The sequence below is a fragment of the Poecilia formosa genome, unplaced genomic scaffold (assembly GCF_000485575.1).
Source record: "Poecilia formosa unplaced genomic scaffold, Poecilia_formosa-5.1.2 Scaffold2, whole genome shotgun sequence".
NCBI lineage: Eukaryota > Metazoa > Chordata > Actinopteri > Cyprinodontiformes > Poeciliidae > Poecilia > Poecilia formosa.
The window spans coordinates 1,581,939-1,606,043 of record NW_006799941.1 but is presented as its reverse complement, the minus strand read 5'-3'; the positions used below and the strand labels follow the sequence as shown (position 1 = coordinate 1,606,043).

At 38.7% G+C, this 24,105-nt stretch overlaps 4 protein-coding genes across 7 annotated transcripts in view; 2 read left to right on the top strand and 2 right to left on the bottom strand.

Moving 5' to 3' along the window:
* Positions 1–1,306: 1,306 nt before the first annotated feature.
* Positions 1,307–4,553, bottom strand: LOC103135880 (proline-rich protein 13-like). Its single transcript, XM_007548857.2, has 4 exons — positions 4,381–4,553; positions 2,927–2,993; positions 2,401–2,822; positions 1,307–1,826 (listed from the first exon to the last, which is right to left on the bottom strand). The coding sequence occupies exons 2-4, from the start codon at positions 2,940–2,942 to the stop codon at positions 1,773–1,775; spliced, it is 492 nt and encodes a 163-aa protein (XP_007548919.1). The 5' UTR covers positions 2,943–2,993; positions 4,381–4,553; the 3' UTR covers positions 1,307–1,772.
* Positions 4,554–5,778: 1,225 nt separating this feature from the next.
* Positions 5,779–11,162, top strand: LOC103135885 (cell division cycle-associated protein 7-like). 2 transcript variants are annotated; one of them, XM_016670203.1, is made up of 9 exons: positions 5,779–5,886; positions 6,003–6,107; positions 6,299–6,661; positions 7,765–7,860; positions 8,325–8,477; positions 8,646–8,789; positions 9,541–9,690; positions 10,762–10,898; positions 10,990–11,162. In XM_016670203.1, the coding sequence occupies exons 3-9, from the start codon at positions 6,341–6,343 to the stop codon at positions 11,027–11,029; spliced, it is 1,041 nt and encodes a 346-aa protein (XP_016525689.1). In that variant the 5' UTR covers positions 5,779–5,886; positions 6,003–6,107; positions 6,299–6,340; the 3' UTR covers positions 11,030–11,162. The 2 variants fall into 2 exon arrangements, with proteins under 2 accessions (XP_016525689.1, XP_007548929.1); XM_007548867.2 differs by having other exon boundaries at positions 5,780–5,913.
* A 7-nt stretch (positions 11,163–11,169) lies between these two features.
* sp1 (sp1 transcription factor) lies at positions 11,170–18,659 on the bottom strand. Of its 2 annotated transcripts, none has more exons than XM_007548878.2 (6): positions 18,552–18,659; positions 17,928–18,004; positions 14,824–16,192; positions 13,850–13,991; positions 13,054–13,244; positions 11,170–12,929 (listed from the first exon to the last, which is right to left on the bottom strand). In XM_007548878.2, exons 1-6 carry the CDS (start codon positions 18,556–18,558, stop codon positions 12,625–12,627), a joined length of 2,091 nt encoding a protein of 696 aa, XP_007548940.1. In that variant the 5' UTR covers positions 18,559–18,659; the 3' UTR covers positions 11,170–12,624. The 2 variants fall into 2 exon arrangements, with proteins under 2 accessions (XP_007548940.1, XP_007548948.1); XM_007548886.2 differs by lacking the exon at positions 18,552–18,659 and adding an exon at positions 18,407–18,535.
* Positions 18,660–23,122: 4,463 nt separating this feature from the next.
* Positions 23,123–24,105, top strand: part of tespa1 (thymocyte expressed, positive selection associated 1) — a 12,043-nt gene continuing 11,060 nt past the window's right edge. The window contains exon 1 of one of the 2 annotated variants that reach the window (XM_007548842.2): positions 23,123–23,505. The gene's annotated coding sequence lies outside the window, so the exon portion shown is untranslated. The remainder of the gene's footprint in view (positions 23,506–24,105) is intronic. The other variant, XM_007548834.2, reaches the window with a different exon arrangement.

Below are 24,105 nucleotides of genomic sequence, written 5' to 3'. Positions count from 1 at the left end.
TTATTTTAAACAGGACCAAAGTAAATGATTTAAAATTTAAGGGTGTTTTTTTTTCTTTTATTTAAATCTTTTAACTTATGTGATTGAATCATACCAGAATGGCAATGAGTCAGCAAGTCTAAACATAGGACTAAAACTGAATACACATTTCCTCAATCATTACCTTTATCAGTGATGCGTTTATGTTTTTCTATGCGATAAGAACAGAGATTATAAATGGAAAAACCTTAAAGTAAGCATTCTAAATCAGTGTTAATCAAAACAGATGTGATTTTTTTTAAATCAAACATAAAAAATATAAAACAAATGCAGGCCTGTTAAACACTTTTACTGTCTACATGTATAATTAAAATTAGTTTCGCTATGTTGTAATTCTTTAAAACAGCATCAAAGAACAGACTAGAAGAAGAAAGCTTACACAGCCGTGCAAGCATGTTCTAATGCAGAACAATTTTATATTTAATATTACCGGACAAAGAGGAAAATCTCAAGACAGCGTTAATGAGTGACTAATCTGTTCACCACAGTGACCATGTGAGAAAGGAATTCAGTGCTAACAATGTGCTTGGAGTTCCCTCTTTGCTGATACTGACCAAGCCCAAAGTACGCAAGTCAATACTTTCCAGTTCAGGTCATTGCTTAGTGGTTACAATTAAAATTTTAGAGCCTGTTTTGTGGTCTGACAAGTTCAAAGTCAGAGTTTATGGGTTCCACAACTGAGGTTTGAGATCCTGAAGGTACCAAAGTGTTTAAATTTTATTGTAGGCCTTTTTCTATCATTTACAAATCTTTTTTCCTTCGAGGGTTACAGGAACCGATCTCTAGAAGTCATTGTGCGAGTGGCAGAGCAAAATATGTTGTCAAGCACAGCAGATATAGAAATCGAAAGAAATAGCTGCTAAGCATTAAATAATAAAACGATTGCAGCATTTTCCTCCATAAAAAAATAATTGTAACATTTAGCTGGAAAAGAGTAAATAATCTTATCTTGTGGGTATTTACAATACTCACAATTTACCAAAGAGACAAAATTTTGTCAGAATAAAGAATAGTTATATTACTTTGGCCTCTTGATGTGTTGGTCTCTCAAGTGATTCTTCTATATGAAATAAAAACCCTAAGATGTTCAATTTGCAAGCTAATAGTCACATCTCACATGATAAACATTCAGTTAAATGAGACAAGGGTATTTTATCAGATACAAGAAGAATCATCTGCAATTCACAAAACAATTTTATCTCAATACAATGTAATATAAATTATTTTGTAATGTGAAGTATTGAAATCAAATGGAGAAAAAACACACTACTATGTAGGTGACTGATTTATTTATTTTGAAGCCATGTAGTAATGAGCATAAAATCAGATGTTGACAACATAATGGGTCCAATTCTTCACTTAGCTAATATTCTACTTAGAGCATACAACTGTTTATCATAATATTTGTACAAATTTCCTATATCGCATCTTAAAAAAACAAAACACGTCATAGTTGTACACTTATTTTTGAGCATTTACATTTACACAATTTCCTTAACAGAAAACTAATGACCTCACTTTACAAAATGAAGTCCTGTGTCCTGTAAGAGAAATGGAAATAAACTGAAACTCAGAAACTGAAGGCAACAACCACTAGTGTGCGTGCTGCTTTAGTGTCATAAATTACCTTTAAAGGGGGTTTGTGCATGTAAAAGTGAGATGATTTGATTAAGTTAATAAGATCAGTTGCAATTTTGGAATAAGCATGAAGGCTGAGTGTTGATCTTGAGGATTTAGTCTGAGTCACTGCTGCTGCTGCTACTGCTGCTGCTACTGCTGCTTGAATGCTGTAAAGACAAAAAACATACATAATGAAACAAAACAATTTATATTGCCATGCTTTACAGATGTTTCAATCAAAGTTTATGCAATAAACTATTACATTTAGTACAAGACTGACAATATAAACAACTGGAGTCATGGGAGTCAGAATAACAAAAAAAAACAGCACAATTGCAGTTAAATTGGGGCATAACAAATTAATCAATAAAAATAATCAGCCATACTGGGTGAGGGCAGTGTATTCCTTAATGTCAAAAGTTTAGGATGGTACTACTCACAATTTTTGTCTTTACATTCTGTATCAGATTATTATTTCTTAAAAAACATTCATTTCAGTATGTTATTTGTTGACTAATTTCTGCTTCTGGTTTAAATTAGCATATTTTTGTTCAATGTTCCATTAAGTAATTTGTAAAGTTTGTTTTAATCAGATTATAATAAGATTTGCACAATGTTCTATTCTCTGACCTGGGTGACTACAACAATGTCAAGATGGTCATTAAAAAAAGGATCTTCAACAATTTTTTTTACAATGTTTTATGCACAATCACTTCCTGTTTGAACCAAGCCAAACCTCACCTTGCCATGTTTGTGGTGTCCATGCTTGTGTTCTTTCTTCATCTTCTTCATCTTTTTCATCTTCTTATGCTTTTTGTGTCCATGTCCTCCAACAACCATTCCAGGCCCAGGGTGTAACCCACCATGATGAGGATCCTTGTGATGGCCCCCTTTGGGAGAGTGGGGATATGGACCTGGATGAACACCTCCAGGAGCCATGGGATATGCATGGGGTCCAGGAGCCATGGGATATGCATGGGGTCCAGGAGCCCCTGGAGGTGCAATGGGAACCATGGCTGGGTTCATGGGAGCTGGAAATTGGCCTGCAGGGTATGCAGGGTTCGGACCCTGGGGGAACATTCCTGATGCAGGAGCAGTGGGAAATGCAGGGTTGTAGCCTGGAGGGAAGGCAGGGTTTTGGGGACCCATTTGAGGAGGAGGACCTGTTATGGAAAAGCAGCACAATTATGGACCTTAGAAAAGTGATCAGATATAACTGGCATCAAACTTGTCAAAAATGTTGTTATGGCGTGGTGTGAAATCCCACCTTGATTTGGCCACATAGTCTGTGTGTTAAGTTGTTTAGATGAAGAGTTTAGGTCTCAAAAAACCTCCTGCAAAAGATTTATATTGTTGAGTCTTTGACAATGCAATGATACAAAAGGTTAGAAATTGTCCACATTAACATTTTGTACAATAACTTATTTTAACCACAACTCTACGTTCTCTATACAACTATCCTAATCAAAAAAAGATGGTTGCTGAGAAGAAACTGATGGTAAACATGAAAATATATTCAAAATGAAAGTTTTCTAGAATGATTTTCCTAAACATACATTCACTGGCCACTTTTAACAATTATCCCTACTTCATTGTTTGTCTCTAGAAAGAGTGAATCAGTCAATCAGATTGCAACATATTCACTAAGAGGAAGTTGTGCCGTTAATAATCTCACAGTAAAGTCAGAGGACAAAGAGCAGGCCACAGGTAACAGGTTTGGGAAAACAAGCTAGCAGCAGTCCTCATAATGCCTCGTTAACGCTCAGGTACACCAGCTCTAAATGCACAACACATCAAACTTTGATACACACAAGCTACACACCACCAAAAGACAAAATCTGGGTGTCACTCCTAAGAACTGGAAACTGGGACACATCAAAATTGGACAAAAACATATTGGAAAGATGCTGCCTGGTCCAATGAATGATGATTGTAGCTGCAACATTAAAATGGTGGAGTCAGAAGTTGAATTTGACAACAAGAAAGCATGAATCCATCCTGCCTTTTGTGGTGGCTTTGTGTTTGGTCTGGGAGATACTTTCTTGGCACATTTTGAATCCTTTGGGATCAACATTGTTTAAGTGACACATTTGGAATTCTATCTTGTAAACATGAACCAAAATCTCAGTCGAATGTTTGACACATTCTTGAATCACGCTATGAAGAATTAAGGTGGTTCAGAAAGTAAAAGGCTGTCCATTGTGTTAGCAAGGCATACCTAATAAACGGGCCAGTAAGTGTATTATACTTTTATTTATGAAGTGACCAGTTAAAAATAAATAAAAGGAATGATTATGACAAAAACTAAAGAAAATCTGAATATTTTTTTTATCATTATTGTGATTTAACCTCTACCAGATTTCCAAGCACTAAAGTCCACAATGGGTGTTTCCTGTAAAGCATGGTTCTTAAGAGATAGCAACGAGTAAAACACACTGGCTGATTTCACCATTACAGTTGCTTGAATGTGGTTAAAAGGATTACAATAAGAAACAGTTTACAAAAACATACTACCCTTCAAGCTGAATGCGGGGGTTAAAACACTCGAAACTGTTAAAACAACGTTAAACAACAAGTAATGAAATACAGGAAGACATTTGTCTATTTTGCAAGCAAGACACCCTAAAGTAATTTTAGCCTTCTAATTATTGTAGTTCATATGTACTTGATTTGATAGCCAAATATCATGTCTGTAAAATATATTTTTACAGATAGGTTTACCTGAGGACCTTGTCTCTGTTCTTGAAAAGTTAGAAATAGGGAGGATTTTATTTATCTTCCGCATTGAGGCTGCCTATCTGCAGCAGGAAGCCACGCCCTCCCTTAAAGGATACGTACGTCGTGTACGCAATGGCAAAAATGCAGCTTGTAAAATAACACTGAAATATAGTGAGATGATTCAGCGGATATGAATTACACAAGCACAACTGCTTCTTATTTTACCAGAAACCCTTTACATCAAATGGAATCAAAAGGTACAATTATTAGAAGAAAAAAAACAACAAAAACACGTTCCCATAGTTTGAAAAAAAAAACAAAAAAAAAAAACTAAAGCATTATTTAAACCATTATTTTATTGGTTTTTAAATTTATTTAAATTTATTTGTTATTTAAAGCATTATTTAATTAGAAGGAGACAGTTGTTAAAATCAGAAAAAACAGTCAAATCAGTGAGGAACATAAAAGAAATACTCTGATAAAGAAAGAAAAAGAAAACAAAAATACAAGTAAAAGAAATAAAGAACAAGAAACAATGAATTAAATGTGTTTGCTGCAACTATAGGTATTCAAGTAGATAGTGTAGATTTTTTTACGCCGCTGCCTGTGCATATGTGATTGCACCATGTATAGGAATTGGTCTGCGTGTCTGTGCTTGTAAGTGTGCTCAGAAGTGAAGACAGAAATTAGCAGTAGTAATAGAGGAGAGTGTCACAGATGTGGAGGAAAGAGGAACCATTAGACTTAGAAGGAATCCCCTGTGTTATAAGTCTTCTGTAGTAGTCATCATGCTAACCTCCAATCAATTGCAAGGTGTGAATTTGAGCCTGCAGGTGTTGCCACAGGCCAAGTTCCCATGGTATCCTCTGAAACTGCACCTCCCTCTGGTTGAAAATGGAGGACTTAATGACATAGCAGGATACAAATACACATTATGTTATATATAGAACTGAACTGGTCAGTTGAACTTGAGCTACTTCAAAATCAAAGAAGAAAAGAGAAAAGTCTGAAAAAAAAAATAACCTCCTTGCCTGAGTGATCACATCCAGGGGTTTTACTCAAACACAGCATTGAGGCTTTCTTGGTAGAAATCAATCTGCATGCCAAATTTTGACTTGATAATCTTTAGTCCAGTTTAATTTGCAAAACAAGTCTCCAAATCTATCAGATTGTAAGTACAGCTTTTGTCCACAGCCCTCTTGCGATTTATAAGTATAAACCTTTATTATTACATATCTTCTATTTAACCTCTGAACTGAGGTTACAGATACTTAAAATGTACATTTCAAAACTGCAGTTTTGAAAATTACATTTTAAATATGTTTTGGAGTCTGTTTTAGTGTCCACGTCTTTCTATGAGGGCGGAGTTAAAATAGGTCGTCAGCAAACAAAACACCGCCCCTCTCGGTTGTGTTCGTTCTGTCCGAATCTTCATAACAAGCGCCACTAGTTTCCAATCAGGTTTGAACGACAAGTTTGTCTGTTGGAGAACCTAGCTAAACTGGAGAGGTTTGCACTGAAGTCATGAATCAAAATGTATATTTTTTTTACTCACTGAATGCCTACTGAATTTAAGATGAACATTAATACAAGTTTTTGAAGCTGTTTTTACTCTTCATTTACAGGCAAAGTGTGAAGCTGATGTGAAGAAACTAGTGGATGTGTTTGCAGGGGATTCAGAAAGTGATGAGACATTTGATGGCTTTTCTGACTCTGAGCTCACAGAAACGGTATGTTTTTGTATTTATTGCCAACACACTTAACATTAGATATGGCATATAAACTATTACTTGTAATATGTTGACAACTTTTAATTATTCCACGACTAAATCTATTTTCCCTCCTTTTTTATTAATAAATTCGACTGAAGAATATATTAGAAATCTGCCTCTTATGACAAATCCTTGCTGTTTGCCTGCAGAATTTGGATTTGCATCATGAATCACAACCTGACTCTTCTCCCATGAAGCTAAAGATCACATCTAAACCACCTGCTGCCTGTCAGCCCTTCAGGCTGAGGATTGCACTTCGCTCTGGCTCTTCCTCTTCTTTCCAGCTCTCAGAGTTTGAGGATGAAGAAGAAAATATTGCAGCAAAGAGAGGAGTGAAGAGGCCAAGAGAGCCCAAAAGGTCAAAGAAGGGCAAGCATGTGAAATTTGAGGATGAGGAGAAGGCTGTGAGTCAACCGCATCAGGCTGAGGACAATGGATCAGGTTCTGCAAAAGATGAGTCGGATAATTTCCTGGCCAAGAGAGAGCAGAACATCAAGGCCAACAAAGCAATGGTAAACCAGAAACGCATGCCTTGTGGTGACGTTTGTAAATTTTATATGTTAAATAAAATAGTTTTCTTGGATGTAGAGGTTGTAATTAGTGGTATAAGACATCTAAGGAAAACATTCACAAAAATTTTGTCAAATATTTTTCTAAATGCACTAAAGTTGAACTTCTGACACAAAAAAATAAGTGTTGATACTAGATGTTTGAGTATTTAACACTGATTATTTCTTTTTATTTGACTGGCATGTGTATTTTTATTTATATTGGTGATTTCAATACAATCTGGAATCAGATTTCACTGAGCATGAAACCACCAGAGAAGAATAATCTGAAACAGCATATTTTTTTTCCTCCTCGTTACCCTCTAAAGTGTGGGCTATGAAGATTTTTCAGGTGATTCACATGCAATGAATGCATTGCATCTGCCTCTTACACACATGCAATGCATTGTGTAAGAGGCACCTGCCACATACAACATGGCAGGTGTATTCACATGCATTCATATATATTCATATTCATATAATGAATGCATGTGATGAACATTAATACAATGCATGTATGAATGCATGTATGCATTCATACATGCATTGTATGAATGCATGTATTCACATGCATTCATAGAATAAATGCATGTGAATCAGCTGCTTAAGCAGTCATGTCACACCTGACCTCTTCAGCAAGTGAATCACCTGAAAAGTCTCTACCTTAGATGACAATGACTAAGACGTTTTTCTGGTCTGAAGCCATTCGTCACTAGACCTAAGCTGTCTGAACATTATTGTCCCCTGCAGATTAGACTGCAACTGATGGATTGTCCAACCATAACTTTTACAGTCTGCGCTGTTACTGTGTTAATAGACATGTCTCCTTGATTATCAACTTAACATGTGGAAAATTACCAAATACAAGCCTAAGTTATATGGATACCAATATGTGTATTTTATGAATCTTCATGCTTCCCATAAGACTAAGTTTTACAATTATGATCAATGAGCCTACTACACTATAGTTGTCATAATATATTACTTCTCGTATCAGTTTTAGGGTTGGTGAATTATGCACCGGTATTAATTTGCCATTTATTGTCTTCCTATCAATTTCCCAACAGTTGGCCCAGCTGATGGCAGACCTACAGAAAATGCCTGGAGGAGCTGGCTTTCTTAAAAAAAAAGCAGGCAGACCGACGACAAAAGGAAAAAGCTCTGTGAGTATAATGGAAAACTCATAAATGGACGTCTTTCTGCTAGTCTTCACAATTTTGCAGTAAACTGAATGTCTGAGGTGCCTTTATTTCAATAGCACATTTTAAAAACCGCTGGGGTAGCCAAAGTACTGTACATTAAAACAGAAATATGTAAAAAAAAAATATATATATATGTATATACACACATACAACATGGCAGGTGTATTTTAAGGTGCCATACAAGACAATATCACAGTGTGTTGAAAGCCAAGGTATAAAAATGTGTTTTTATTAAACATAAAGAACAAACTAAAAGTAGACCTTCAAATTGGTATATATTCAAATAGTTAGTAATGACTGTTGTGTTTGTTTGGTTATTTGGTGCTGATTTTGAAATTCAAGTACAGATTTAATAAATTCGAGATTCTTAACCTGAATATTCCTTTGGGACTAACTGATTATGTGGATTCATTTCCAATATCCAGCGCCCGCCTCGCTCTGGTCAAAGTGACAGGGAGACCAGGAGGAACCCAGAACGGGCTTCTCGCAGACAGACCCGCTCTATGGGGGGAATCGAGGACCCTTCATCTCCTCTGGAAGCAGTTGTGGAGCTCAGCTTGGAGGAAGAGCTGCTGGAGGTTAGTTAAACAACAAACTGAACAATAAAGTAGCTGGTGAAACCATGTTTGTTTTGCTCTACAGATTAATTCTGATATTTGTATAATTAACATTGGTAATCAATGAGAGCTAAATATGGTTATTTAGATGTTTACTGAAGTAATGCACACCTTCATTACCTGTTTTAGGTTCGCCAAGCTCCACGTCGCCGCGGCACTCCACGACCCAATCAGAACCACCCTCACATCATCCGTCCAGTAGATGACATCACAGAGGACGAGCTGGAGTTGGTGGCTGACAATATGACCGACAAGGTTTACAACAGTGTCACAGTAAGTTCAGTGGTGAACTTAACACTTACAGACTCACACAAAGTTTATTCCTCCAGTCAGATCTGTAAAGGACGTGTTCATCTTTTCATTTGTAAAGATGCAACAAGTTATCCAGCTCTTTAAAATCCAAGTCTAACATGGCTCAGAAATATGCAACATAAAATCAGTAAATATTTACCCCCTTCAAGGCTGCTATTACTGGAAGCACATTTCAATCACAACTGCACATCTGGATGCTGCAGTTTTGCTCCAGATTTTCCTGGCGAAACTCTTCAAGCTCAGTCAGGTTTTCTTCAAACCATTTCTGTGTAGCTTTAGCTTAATGGCTTGGGTCGTTATCTTGCAGGAGAATAATGGATCATAGTTCTCTTGGAAATGGAAAGAAAATGCCCTCCAGGATTTTCCTCCATTTTGCTTCATTCTTTGTACCTTTGCAAGCCTTCCAGGGCCTGCTGCTGAGAAGCATTCCCACAGCATGATGCTGCCCCCACCATGCTTGTGATGATGATTTTGTGGTGATGCACAGCATTTGGTGTCTGCCAAACAGAAGTGTCTGGTCCAATAGCCAAAAACACCAAGGAACCTTTTTCCACTTGACCATGTAGTCTCCAGTATGCCTCTTGGCCTAATCCTAAGCCACGTTTTATTGATCATGATTGATTTGTAAAAGCAATTAACGGGTTAAATACATAGGTTAACATTTTTCATTGGCACTGCAAAAAGTTAATAATTTCTCTATTTTTTTTGTCAGGGCTCCACGTGCCATCAGTGCCGACAGAAAACTGTCGACACAAAGACCTGCTGCCGCAATGAGAACTGTCGAGGGATTCAGGGTCAGTTCTGCGGGCCGTGCCTGAGGAACCGATATGGAGAGGACGTCAGGAAGGCGCTGCTTAATCCGGTCAGTGCTCTCTAATGCTTTATTGTAAATAATTAACGTACAGCCACAGGGTTTCCATTCTGATGATAGATTATATTCCATAAATGAAATTGGCAGCTGCAATAAACTCTTATGTTGACTTTGTTATGGTTTTATTTAACAAGTGGCGTTTACATTCATGATGGAGAAACGGTGAAGAACTTGGAATTAATGAAAATACTAATTGAATTCTTAGCAGGAATTTCTTTCGTTAAGATGAGGCAGTAAAAAGATAAACAATGTTTTTCCTTTTACTATTTTTAAAATGTTAATTGATAGGGTTTTTTTCCGTTGTTGACTGTCTTGCATGCCTTTGGTTCATTATTTTGGCAGAAAACCTATCTTAAGATTCAGGTCATGAACTGCTGCCCAGAAAAGGGTTGTTCCCATAAACACCGCTTGGCTTCCACACCCTGAAACCACAAATTACCCGTAAATGTTTGGTTCCAAGCTTTGGAGGAGTTTTCAGTGATGTTTGTATTGTGTGCTTCTCCTAGTCTTTGCATTTATGCAACTTCACGTTGAAATGTAAGATTTTTCTGCTTGTTGTTGATGTTTTTTTTTTTTTTTTTAGGACATCCTTTACTAGAAGGCTCCCTGTTCTCATTAGCTTTTTTTTTTTAATTCTAGGTTTAGGTATTATGGAAAAAGTAAAGGGGGGAGTGTAGTCCAACTATAATCCTTATTATAGTATCAAAAAGGTTAAGGTTTGTGAAGGTACAATGAAGGAAGCAAAATAGAGGAAAACCCTGAAGGGCAGAAACAGTAGCCAAAATTCAGATTACCTCTGTACTGTTTACTAGAAAAAAGTATATATACATAGAAAATATGCTTTGCTTCTAACCCGATAATAAAGCATGATGGCTTGGATGTTTACCTCCCCCCTTTACAGGAATGTAAACGCCCCGCATGGCTTGTGTTTTATTACTTCTAAAAAATCACTGAGAATATTACAAAATGCAGGCAAGGCTGAAGTTAACAGCATCGTGTAATCACAATGTTTATTTTTAGTTTGTATCACTTATCCTTCTAAACTTTGCGGCGTCTCCTCAGGACTGGAAGTGCCCACCGTGCCGCAGTATTTGCAACTGTAGTTTCTGCCGCCAGCGCGAGGGCCGATGCCCTACTGGCATCCTGTTCCCTCTGGCTCAGTACCACGGCTTCTCTGACGTCCACTCCTACCTCAGCAGGTGAGACTCAGACTCCTGTAACCTGATTATGCTGTTAACCAGTTAGAATTACTAAATATTTAATGTTTTTTTTTTTTTTTTCTCCTTGCAGTCTCCGTGAAAAACTGAAAGACGAGGAGGAGGACATGTGATTTTAACTCTGGGTGGACGTTTGTTCAGTTTGTTGCATCTTGTGAAGTTTTTCTGTTTTTTACCATTTTTATAAATTTAACCACGTTTTTGCTGTCCTTTGTATGTTGTGAATAAAGCTAAAGACATGTTCGCAAAGAAATGAGAAAGATGTCCTTTTAATCCAGGTGTTGGCATTTGCAGTAGTTATATAAACATGTTAAAAAAAAATCCCTTATTTAAAAACGCGGGGGGGCAGGGAAAGGAGGTAAGAGCACTTACTGTCCAATGAGTTGAAGTTTTAAACATGCATTGTACAGGTTACAATTCATACAGAGCATAATTATGAAGGAAAAAACAACTCGGGCAAATACATTCTGACAATGCCTTTTGCTACTCGTTTGAACAAGTAAAGGAAGAGTACACACAGTCGGCCTTGCTGGATGTTTTCCAGTTATAATTTTGGCATTTGCATCACTAGGTGAGTACTTTTAGAAAGCTTATGGACCAAAGAAAGATTCCCCAAGTAGTTTTTATAAAAAGGAGCATAAACCTTTGGTCTGGAGCTTGTATATTTAGTATTTAACATTATTGCGCAGAATTCTGACCATGCCTGAAAACTATTAACCAAAGAGGGGAAAACGAACCACTGACATGGCTGTGAGGAAGATATAAGATGGAAAAGAGACTGGAAGATCTGGATCTTATAACATTATATGAAAAGCTTTGAAGTTTACAAATTAAATCTACATATATATATAAAAATAAGATTAAGATTGATTGTGCATAAGATGTACAGACAACAGAAAGGCAATCACCTGCAACCATGTTATATATTCCTGTTTGTGCTAAGAATTTCTGTACTGTTGACTAGAAAAAAAAAAAGTATATATACATAGAAAATATGCTTTGCTTCTATCCCGACAATAAAGCATGATGGCTTGAATGTTTTCACAAAAGAAGTTAAAGAGTTATTCTCAGAATTTCACGACTAATATGCTCCAGCACATGTGTGCTTCTGGCTTCAACAAAATGACATCTGAAAATTTGCAAGACGTTCTCCATTATTTGTAGACGTTTCATTTTGAGTTGATGTGTCGGTTAGCCTGAGGGACATGAAACGTTAGTTAGCCTGGGCCGGCCGGTCAGGAAACCTCTGAGGTGTCGAAGAAAAAATGGGGCAAAGCTTAAAACGGCGAGAGAAAAAGATCAAGAGTCTGACTTAGTGTCATCTCTTCATTGGAGAACCTCAACAGAATTCCAGCGACATCATGGCGCGTGCTGACCTGTGTTTTCTGTTGCAGTCTTACACCATTTAAGGCTGCAGATGTTAGTGTAAAACCATTTCCCTTCAGAGGAAATAGGATTTCACAGTGATTTCTGTAGATTTGAGATTTTAATCCCAGCTGTCCACCTCAGAAACCTAAATACCACAAGCCTCTACATACAAGAATGAAAATCAAATTTCTGTCTCAGTTCTACAAATTATTAGCATCGGAGAACCCCTTTCAGACCGACACCTCCAAGAGGCTCCGTTTCTGCTGGAACATGCCCTTTGACCCCCCCAATCCCTCCCAAATGTCCAAATTTATCGTTCGGCATCTCTCTCACACCGTCCCTAGTAACTGCTGCCATTGAGCTGGTGAAGGTCCACCTGCATCATGTTGATGCCACTGCTGGCTAACCGAGCAAGGCTTTCAGCAGATAAGGTTTCCATGGTGACAATGGTGTGCTGGTCATTGTTTGAGCCGGCTCCTGCGCTGCTTTCTGTTCCCGCCGACGGAGAAGCAGCATCGGCTGACACAGTGATGCTGTTGCCTGTGACGGGTCCTTTCTTGTTCAGGTGGGTCTTGATGTGCTTGGAGAGGTGGTCGCTGCGCATGAAGCGTTTGGGACACTCGTGACACGCAAATTTCTTCTCTCCTGAAAGTAAGAGGAGGAAAATATGTTAAAGGGCTGCGCACTGAAGGCTGTGCAATTAGAATGTCTTAAAATTTGTGCTCAGTCATTTGAATGTAGTCCCTGGCCTGGACACTGAACTCCTCACCTGTGTGTGTCCTCTTATGGCGCTGAAGCTCATCTGAACGTGTGAATCGTTTGCCACAAAAAGACCAACTGCAAACGAAGGGGCGTTCTCCTGTGTGCCAACGAAGGTGGGCTCTGAGGTGGGACGTCTTGCCGTAGATCTTCCCGCAGCCACTAATGTGACAGATGTGCTGCTTCTTCTTATTTGGGTCACTGTACAAAGTCAAAAATGTTCAAGAGTTAACTTTTAACCTGGTCTGATATTTGGAGGTTTGCCTAATCCACTAAAGTGAAAAATCTACAATAAAATATCTGAGTTTCAGGGTAAAGACTGCATCAACGCATACAGCTATCTAGGGTATACTAAAATAAACTGACGGGATTATACATTTTTTCATTTGTTGCATGGCTATTACATTTGAATTAAACATGCAGCAAAATTTATTTTGCATAAAAACCGTCATCGATTTATCTGAGGCTTAGGAATAATCTCAAATTTCACAAAAGTCCAAAAACCTCCTGGAAATTTACCTCTACGTCCCCTAGGATTATTAACAGGATTTTCCCCTTTCTTTAATCACGTCTCTACCATGTGTAACATGACCACTAGATGTCGCCAAATCCTTCAGACTGATACTTCAGGAATGTAAAGTTTAACCATTTCTGAAGTTAAGACATTATTAATAGCACTAAATTTTGAAAGCTAGACAAAACACTAAATTGTAATAAAATAAAAACTTACTCAAAGGAGTAAAGCACTTTCATTATTGTGTTAACACATTTACCCAAGACACCAGCCATACAGATCGGTGACGTACCGTGGCTCTCCATCTTTGCACATCGGACAGGTGCAAGCTTCTCTTCGATTTCGTCGTCCCTGAGGTTGAGGGCTTAAATCCTCATCCTCCAGAGGTGCGCCGTCATCCAAACCGTCTCCGCCTGTCTGCAATACCTGGTCCCCTGTAATAAATGAGAAGAAAGAATCCAAGTGTAAGGTTATGAAACCTTCCAGCCTAAATGCAAATCATTTCTCAACTTCTAAAAAGGTTTTACTTTTTTTTTCTTCTTTTTTTTTTGTGCAGCGATCATTATGATAAAGAAACGTTTGGGAACTATATTTAATTTTTTAACATTTCCTTTAAATGAGAAACAAAAAGATATAAAACAATGATGTTACAGCAACTTAATTATTTGTAAAAGAATTGTTAATGCTGCACACCCTGTTCACTTTCACCATTATGCAAACATTTGATTGTTTTCAGCTCTGGCTGCCTGTGGTTCAAACTAAACCATTAGTAGTGAAGCTGCAGCCTTGCTAAAAACCTGCTGGTGTAGCCAAACCACAACTGCAGCAAAATATTAAAATGTGAGTGGAAGTAGTTAAAGAAAAAAAAAAAAAAACTGACGGCATCATTTACAGTGTGGTTAAAGTTTCACATGAAAACGAACGGCTAAACTGGTCCAACCAGATTTGAGCACCGGATCAGGAAATGCAGAAGCTGTCTTCCATTTTGCCTGTATTTTTATTAAGTGATTTTTTTTTTTTTTTTTAAATCATCTTTTGGCAAAAAAGAGGTGGTGAATTTTTTTTTTTTTTTTTTTTTTTTTTTGGCAAAAATCACTTTTGCCAGCAAAGTGACGACATGACAGTTGGGAACAAAATTATCAAAAAATCTCCTGAAAAATTTGTAATAAATCACAAAAATGGAAGAAACAAACATTAGTTACAGAATTAGTACCAAAGACTTTTAGAAACTATCCCAGCTGTTTAATACGCTGGTAAATGACGGACCTGTTGTGCTGGTGATGGGGATGGGAACTCCTGGCAGCTGATGCATCTGCAGCCCAGTGCTGCCCAGTGTGTTCAGGTTGATGGTCTGAAGGCTCGGGATCTGCACCGCGTTGACCGGGATCCCTGCAGCCCCAGCCGCCCCCTGATTCTGCCCCAGCTGGGGCAGGGACTGCACCGGGGCCAGAGTTAACTGCGTTCCTGTTGGACTCTGGATCTGAATGGTCTGCCAGCTAACCTGGCCGTTGGGGCCCACCGTGCGCAAGAGGATGGGCCCCGTGTTTGGCATAATTTGAAGATTTTGAAGCCCCTCTTGAGTGAGTGTTGGAGTTGCAAACACCGGACCGCCTGCCGTGGCCTGGATGGCTTGAAGTGGCGCTCCACCCTGGATGACCTGCTGAGGCTGGATGAGGATTTGTTGCGGCTGCTGGCCATCTCTGTTGTCCGGCTGAATGGGGACGTTCTGCTGGAATGTGCCCGTCGCCGAGCCGTTACTCTTCTGTGTTTGGGTGGCGCCGTAAGAGGATGAGGTCTGTGTTGTGGCAGTGGACGCGGTGGTCATGTACCCCGTCGCACCGACAGAGGTGGCTGGCTGCTGCTGAACCAGCTGATTGCCTCCAGCCTCCCCGCTACCGTTAACATCTCCCCCCGCTGCACCCGTGGCAACAGGCAACAACGTGATGTTTCCATTCAGAGACAGTGGCATGTTTGCCAGGAACTGGGCCTGGTTTTGCAACACACCGTTGCCTAAGCTTATATTTTGTATGGGGATTGCCCCCTGAAGGACGCTGGGCATGGTTATAATGTTCCCAGCGGCGCCGGCTCTGTTGGTCGCAGCTATGATCTGCTGGCCGCTGGGAGAGGACACGATCTGAAACTGCTGCCCTTGTGCTGCAGCAGCGGATACGGCCGGGTCCTGCTGAGCATGTGCAAAATGTAGTGGCTGACCGTCTACTGTCTGGAACTGCGGTATAACTTGGTACTGGATGTTGGGCATCACACCTGATATAGTGGTAAGCAACTGCTGACCTGGCATTGATGGAGCCTGGGCTACTACGTACTGCTGTTGCTGCTGACCCTGAGTGCTCACAGCTGCTGCTGATGTTGACAGCACCTGTCTGCTCTTGCAGTTGTCTCCTCCGGCCATCACCCCTGACGAGTCAGTGGTGATGGTGTTGGAGCCTGAGGATGCCTGAACATTGAGGGGGACAACCTGCCAACCGTTGGCAGTGGAGGTAAAGATGCCCTGATTTATTTCCAGGTGCTGCTGATTATTTTGTTGCTGCTCGGCTGAAGAGTCATTCTCTCCAGGGGTGTCGATTCGACTGCACGTAGCGGCCAACAGGGCCAGAGGAGACGGCTGCTGTGAGTCCTGCCAATAGAAATAGCACAAACATTTAAAGGCTTGGGAATCTGTAGCGCATTGTGTTGCTCTGTAACATACACTATGACTGAAATTACCAAAATTACTTCAAGATTTTCTTCTTTCCAATAAAAAAAAAAAAAAAAATTGCAATGGAATAAGACATGAAGTCACTATCAGAGTTGGACATTAAGATATGAACTGAAATTGCAGATGTTAACTTTGAATTTTGGTTTTAAGGAAAAATAAAACGGCACATTTTACAGCAATTAGAGCTAAGAAATTTTTCATGCTAAACAGATGAGACTTCATCCTACACATCCTGATGCATCTTCCATAAAATCTGACTGCTCATTGAAATCTCCTATTTTACCACCGCCAGACCATCCTCAAGCTTCCTGCACCACACTTGGCTAGATCTTTTAATTTGTTCTGCAGCTTGATTTGAAGCCCTCGTACCTTGAGTCACCTGTAAATAACACTTTTTCAGTTTTCTACTCTTCAATGTCCATTTCAGGCCTTTTTGTCCTTTTTACATTGGCCACTGTGAGAAACTGCTTTTTCTAGCTAATTCTGCCATGAAGTCCCGGCATCCAGAGTCAGTCTGTTGATGCTAAACCTGGCGTTTGACAAGTCCCATATAATCCAGCAGCCAGTTGAGAACGTGAGACATTTTGTCCTAAACTACACCATCTTCAGTTCGTATTTGTCTTTGCATTAGTATTTGTGTGCAAGAAAAAAACTGAGTTCGTACTTTAAAGGGGCGTAGTAAACAGCATGCCAAGAGATTATGTTTTCAGGTAATTTCTCTGATCAATAGTCTTTCCTTTCTGAGCACTAAATAAAGACTGGTGAGACAGTTTCTGGACATTTTGAACATGTACACATAAAAAAATTCACATAGTTCACATATTAAACTAAACCAAGAGATACCTTACCATCTTTGCAAAAATGTAGATCTTTAACTGTTTAAAATGTTTATTTAAATAGACAAATTCACAGGAGATCGTGGACAAAATAAGACAAGAAAAAAATCCCCCCCGAGAGACTAAAGTATCAAACAAAACTAATATCTTAAGCAGAATTACTTAAATAAATATATCAGGTATTTATGTGAGACTGAATGTTTAAAGTAGATTCGATAGCATAAGGAGGATGATCAGCTTTTAAAGTTAAGACCCCAAACCTAAACATTTTAGGAGGAAGGGATTTGACTTTTAAATTTACCACAATGATGATCTGTGTGGCTTGCTTTGTGTGTGCGAAACCACACACAGAAACTGCATTAAAATCACTTTCATGCTGCCTATATTACAATGTAGCACTTCTGGTTTAGTTGGTCTTTAGAGAGAAAACATGGGGGGCTGAGTTTGGGAGGGACCACATTTTTCAGGAGCGGCGGCGGGCTCGGCTTCCCCTCCCCCCAAACCCACCCATCGCCCTCCCACACTTTATTCTGCCCTATAAACTAGCACACTCCTCTAGCCACCCCCTCCGAGGCCAGCCAAATGGGCCGAGCGAAACGCACACGAAGTGCCCGGCTAAGACGGGAACACCCCGTGTGGGCGAAATTTACCTGCCCATTCCCCACCCCAGTGACATGTGCTCCGGGGAGAAAAATCAACATCCCGCACAGTTTCAAACACAGACGGATCACAGAATCACTCCAACAACACACAACACCATCAAAGAGAAAGCAATGCAATTTTGCAACAGTGCAGCTTTGTGTGACAGGTTAACCTACTTGTGAGTTTGTGTTTCGCTTCTGACTGAATCCTCCACCGCTCTCCACAGCGGCCATTTCACCCTGCTGCTGCTGATCTGCGGAAGAAGAGTTGGAAGATCACCGACTTCTTAAGCGGCAAAGGCACAAACCGAGTAACATTTGGCAACAAAGTATAAACTCAATCAAATACACTCAAATAAAGCGACTTTTGTGAGGTTTGGAATTGTTTTGTGGGGGTTGTAGCAAGGAAACCTACGTCGGGTTGCTTACACTGCCAGCTAGCCGATTAGCTAAGTAATGTGTAGAAAACTCGCTAGGCATTAGCTAAAGTGACCGACACAGCTCCAACTGCTCGGTAAAACACAACAAGTTGTCTATATTAAAATAAAAGTGTACAACGAACCCATAATTATACAGTATGAAAACGAATATGTTTCTTTAAATAAATGTTAGTGGTGTATCCAACAAGTAGCTATAAATAAGCGTCAGTTTCTCACTTTTAAAATGCTTCCAACGTCCGATCGATAACAAAACGATGTCGTATTAAATCTGAGTAAAACACTGCGCTCTGCCGTTACTTCATAGTGTTGATATAAATGTACTCTCCTAATTAGGTCACCGAGTTTTTAAAAGTTCACTTACTGCTCATAATTTGAAGACGGGAGGAGTTTCTTTGCTCTTTTTCGGCTTGACAACTTTTCACAACTTCACACTAACTTAACGCCTCCCCCCTCTCTTTGAAGAAGGAACTGTGGTGCGTTCAATTTATTCACCACGAGGTTACTGGAACAAACTCACTGACCCTTTTCCGGTATTTGTAGATGTAAGTTTAGTCTGGTTTCCATTTTGGTTATTTAACCTTAAAGAGATGAAATGGTGAATGAAACCGCTAGTTGTTTCAAAGAATTACACATATGTAAAGTTTGTAAATAACATCTTTTTGAGAAATTGAGTTGAATTTTAACAAATAAATTTTCGTGACACTGCTGCAAAATGAAGTAATAACTTAAATAACATCTGTGTAATTAGATGAAGTAGTATAAAAGACCTCACAATAGAATTCATTATGTATCAAGATATGGAGGACTGATAGTGTCAAAATTGGCAATAAATAGAGAAATAAATAAATGGATTGATAAACTCACTAATGTGCAAAAGATCCCATCCAAAAATAAAAGCTTTCCCAACTTATTTGATTATTCAGTGTGACATAAATTTAAATCTGTGTATAATTTTTAGCACTATTAAATTTACATTAAAATTTAAAGCACTGAAGGACCTACTCAGTTAATATTCACAATTCATTAACAAGAAAGACTGGACAAAAAATGGCACCAAAAGCCAAAAAGACTACTGACCAAAAAGAACACAAAGGCTTAAACTCATTTGTCATGAAAAGATCTTGATGATCTTCAATATTCATGGGAAAACGTTCTGAGGACTAAGGTGACAGAAGCATCATGTTTTTAGAAGGTTTGTATCTTGATATATCTGGCATAAAAAAAACTACCACAATATTTCAGAAAAACAACATTATACCAACAGTTGAATTTGGAGTTGTTAGAAAAATTATGTGTCAATTTTTAGTGACTGGATCCTGAAGGAATCCAGTCATAACTTTCTGAACTTAACCCCAAAAGCCCATTATTTCTCAGGAGGTCAATGACCCAAAGCACCACCAACTCCAACTCTGACTTTGGACATTCATGCTGAAAAACACCTCCATCGTAGCTTTATGTAAATCATTGTGCCAAAAGAGTGGAACATATTTTCCCCACAACAATGTAAAAAACAAAACAAAACAAAAAAAAACATTATTAATTGTTGTTTTACACATTAAACAAAGTTAGTTTTGTTGTATTTTTCAATTAATCAATGAAATCATTAACAATAACCATATTTTTGTCTAATATTAAAACGTATTTTATGATCTGAAACATTGAAATGAAAGAAAAAAATAAGAAATTTTTGCAGTGGGCAGTCTTTTCTTCATGGAACTGCATATCAGAGCGATTAAATATGTGCTAAACACCCCGTAAATCTTTTTCTTTTTTTACCTTTAATTGAACGTTACTTGAGCTATCACTAATTATAAAAGAAGCGCACCTCGTTCTAACTTCCTTTTAAATGACACATTTCATACCGAATTGAAGAGCGTGGAACCGCCTATGCCAGCGAATCAACCAATGAGATGAAGGAACGTGAAGTTAACTGGGCGGGATCAAGCACGGTAGGTTGCGCTCCTGAACATGATTGACGTTTGGTTATCTGTTTTTCCCATAAACAGCGTCACCAGCAAATAATCTAAGTAAATATTGATAAGTTCCTTTCTCGATGAAAGCCAATCTTGTCATACAAAAGAATATATTTTTTACTGAGACACATCTGGAGCCTTGAACACGGAGGTGGGGAAAAAGGAGGGCGGACTGGCTGTTTGAGTCTTGCCTCCGTGGCTGCTGGCCACTCCCTAGCGGAGGCCGGTGGGTCGCTCAACAGTGAAGTGGCGGGAGGAGTCACCCGTTGAGGAGGAGATGAACCCCCATATCGTGCTCACACACACTGGCTGAAGCCGCACTGGGAGTGGAACATTGTCCTGTGGTGGGAGGGCTTTTATCACTATGAGAGAGATGTCAATGAAGCAGCACATGTGCCCATGTAAACACAACAGAGGGTGGAGTGAATCCTCAGTCCAAGATGGACCCACCCCGGTCTGTCTGAAGTCACCCAGAGGCATTACAGGCTGCTGCATATAACAGAATGGTTGTAAATACTTATACCCTGACCAATTTGAAACTGCAGAAGTATTTCTAACACTGTAACAATTCAGGATGTAGTCTAATAAAGTATACATTAATCAGTGCAAAGGAAGTTTATTCAATACCATGATTTGTACATATCCCAGCCTAAAGTGATGACATATTGTAACATCTAATTATTTATATGAAATGACATGAAATACACAGAATTTTACACTTTCATATCACACTTCTTGAGCATAACTGTAAAGTGGGAAAAAAAATCATAATGGTTTTTGAAATTTTTGCTTACAAATAGAAAGGGTTCTTGTTTCTCTGATAGCACCAAATAAAATGCAACCAATAGCCTGTAGAAGTCACATTAAACAAAGTCAGTTTGAGTGGGATTTAATCTCTGTGTAAATGCAGCTTTTCTTTGAAGGCCTCATAGGTTTTTTAGTTAACTTTAGTGAACAAATATCAATGAATACACTTGGGAGGTCAAGGATAAAGTAGTGGATATTTAATGGAAAGATAAGTTGTAAATTATATGTAAAGATTTTAACTTCTCGTAGGGAACGATCTGCAAGCTTTAGCAACTTTGAATCTAATCAATTGTTGACCTCTGACCTTGTGTTTTTCAGATTTTTTTTCCCCCCTTCAGGTTAAAAAAAACATTCTGGCTCTTCTACTCTCTGAAAACTTATTCTCTGATTGCTGTGTTCACGTGACACAGGAATTTAAAGTTATGTGTGATGAGCAAGATATTTTCTAATACACCAAAACCGTTTACATTCTTTTTACCCCACTACTCTTTCAGTAGTGTGGGCACAAAAGATTAGCCCATATAGTTTTGCTGTATTCCATAATACAGTAAGTCTTAGTTTCTAGGTTTGCCACAAGTTTTGAACAACCCCTGTCTGGATATTAGTTGTGAATCTCAATCACTGCTGCAGCGTAAAAAGTCTTAGACTCTCCAGCACACTGTGTTCAAGCTGTCCTTTTATGTTTGGGGAAAAAAGAATAAAAAAAAATTAAAATGTTTTCTTGAAGTATGTTGAAGTACAAATATAAATTTAAAAATACATGTTGGTAACACCATTGAGTTCAAGAAAAAATGTAAATATACATAGACCAACTGCAGCTAACAGCTTTAACAATGAGCTATTTTGGTGTTACCCTGAAAAATGTACAAATGTTTTGTTATCCAGATCAACAAAATGTGGCTCTAATTGCACATGCACAACTGAACTAGAGCATGATGGAGGTCAGAAAGAAACTCGAGATGCGCAGAGTCTCATCCATGAATGCCTGCAGGGGGATTTTCAGTCAAAATATTACGGCTTCTTTGGGGTATTCTGTCTAGACGTGGAGTCAGAAGCTCAAGCAGATCAAAGCTTGTGACCAAAATCACTCAGAAAGGAGGCAGAGGAAGCCACTAGCAGGCTGTGGCTGAAATGCAAACAACACTGGAGCAACCCACGTAGCAGAGACTATAAGAACAGAGTGCAACATGGGAATGTCAGGGGAGTGCCAGCAAGCTCTCTAGAGAACCCGACATGACCCAGTTAGGCACAGAGGAACCAAACCACAAGCATTCATCAAGTGGATTTATAACATAAGTCATCAATTATTTGCATCAATTAAAAGGCTTCCCTGCCTTGTAGATAATAATTAAGAATTTAAAGTGTTACAGGGCAAAGAACAATAAAATGCACATAAAAAAATGTTTGAAATGTGATTAACTCATGGTGTAAGCTTTGTTAGAATAAAAACATCTTCAGTTAAGTTGAATGACTTTTTATTAATAGCCAAAAAAAGTACTCAAGTAAGATAACAAATTCAGACAGAAGAGATACATTTACAGTTTCTTTTCTTTCACAAAAAAGGCTTTTAAAACCAATACTTACAGTAGGTAATATAATATATTGGAACGTTACACCAATGCCTGCTGTATATCCACTTGACCTCTAAATGACACTTTAGGCTAAACAGATACAAATATTAGAACAGCAACACTTGTGTACAAAGAAAAAGTCTAACTTTGTCTCTCCATACAAAAGTGTGTCTGATGCATTTTTGGTTAAAATATGCTTGTACTTGACTCACCAAGAAACTTCCTTACAAAATCTCTATTTTTGCATGCGAGAAAAAAAAAAAAAAAAAAAAAAAACTTTGCACTTTCGGGAAGGTCATACCAAAGTTATACATTGTGGTCTTACTCATACCAAAAGTGGAAATAACGTAACTTTAACCGCAGGCAATTGTTTAAATCTGACATAATGCTCTTCGTCCTTACGGATTGTTTATTTAGAGGATGCTAAATACATTACTGTAATGTTGAAAACCCCAAATAAAAATAAAACAATGCCATGCAGTTACTTTGCGGAAACTAAGCTTACATTTTCCTGATTTGTAAAGCAGGCAATAAAAAAAACGAGAAAAAAAAAAACATCGTGTTGTACTAACAGCGTTACCCATGACATTTCCAGCAACCTGTCAGGGTGAGCGCTTGTTTCATGCAGGATGTGCCGCAGCTGCGTCCCACGCCACGCTGATAACTTCAGTCTGTCAGATGAGATGCAAAGTCACTTCCTCAGACGCGCCACGGCCAAGCAATGATCCAACCTGTCCGCGCTGAGCAGGGGACAGGCTTCGCTGGAAATCAGCTCAAACCCCGGCTATTTATCTCTGGGCCCATCTCTGATAGAGGCAGGCGCGCTGAGCGGAGGCTATTTTAACAGACCGCTTAAAGACGGCGGATGAAGGCGCTCATACTGTCTGCCTCAGTGAGTCCGGTTCAACAGGAAACCAGAGCAAGTGCGCCGCTTACAGAACTGAAACCTGCAGCGTGCATGAAGGTAAAAACTCTCGTCTCTTTTGAAAGTTTACTCGCTGCTTAGTAGTGTAGAAAAGTAAATGTATTTTAACTCAACTTGTTGCATTTTGAAGATGTTTCTACTTTTACATTTGGTCTGCACATTTGATCAAATGTAGAAAGCACCTTCCGAAAGTCGAATAGGCTATATCTATTTATATCAAGATAAGTCCTTCAAGTTCTTTTTTATTAAGGTTTGCCATAAACCTCGGTGAAAATGATCTACGGTCGTGCTGATTTTTATCATTAATGGTTCCTATGCTTGCACTAGTCTGCACTGCAATATAACCACACAGTAAATCAAATTATTATTTTCTGTACAATGTTGCCTGGACTGAAATCATTTTGTTTTCAGGCACATTCCTCTTTTTATTATGGTTTAATTTGAACTGTCTTAAGTTTGGAAGAGACTAATTAGTACAATTTTGAGAAGAAATAAGGTTTATGATAACATGATCTCTTCATGGGAATATTTTTATTTCAACTTGTGCATATTTTGTATATGGTTTGTCCTGATCTGCAATATTGTTATTTTACCCTAGTTTTGGCTTGGTGCAGCGATGCTTTCATTGTTTTGTGTGTA

Coding starts and splice junctions, on each gene's coding strand:
- LOC103135885 (XM_007548867.2), top strand. Junction 6,108..6,298: donor ACTCTGAGCTCACAGAAACG/GTATGTTTTTGT, acceptor GTTTGCCTGCAG/AATTTGGATTTGCATCATGA. Junction 9,691..10,761: donor GGAAGGCGCTGCTTAATCCG/GTCAGTGCTCTC, acceptor GCGTCTCCTCAG/GACTGGAAGTGCCCACCGTG.
- LOC103135880 (XM_007548857.2), bottom strand. Junction 1,827..2,400: donor GACACCACAAACATGGCAAG/GTGAGGTTTGGC, acceptor TTGTCTTTACAG/CATTCAAGCAGCAGTAGCAG.
- sp1 (XM_007548878.2), bottom strand. Junction 13,245..13,849: donor TGCAAAGATGGAGAGCCACG/GTACGTCACCGA, acceptor GACTTTGTACAG/TGACCCAAATAAGAAGAAGC. Junction 12,930..13,053: donor CCATAAGAGGACACACACAG/GTGAGGAGTTCA, acceptor TCTTACTTTCAG/GAGAGAAGAAATTTGCGTGT.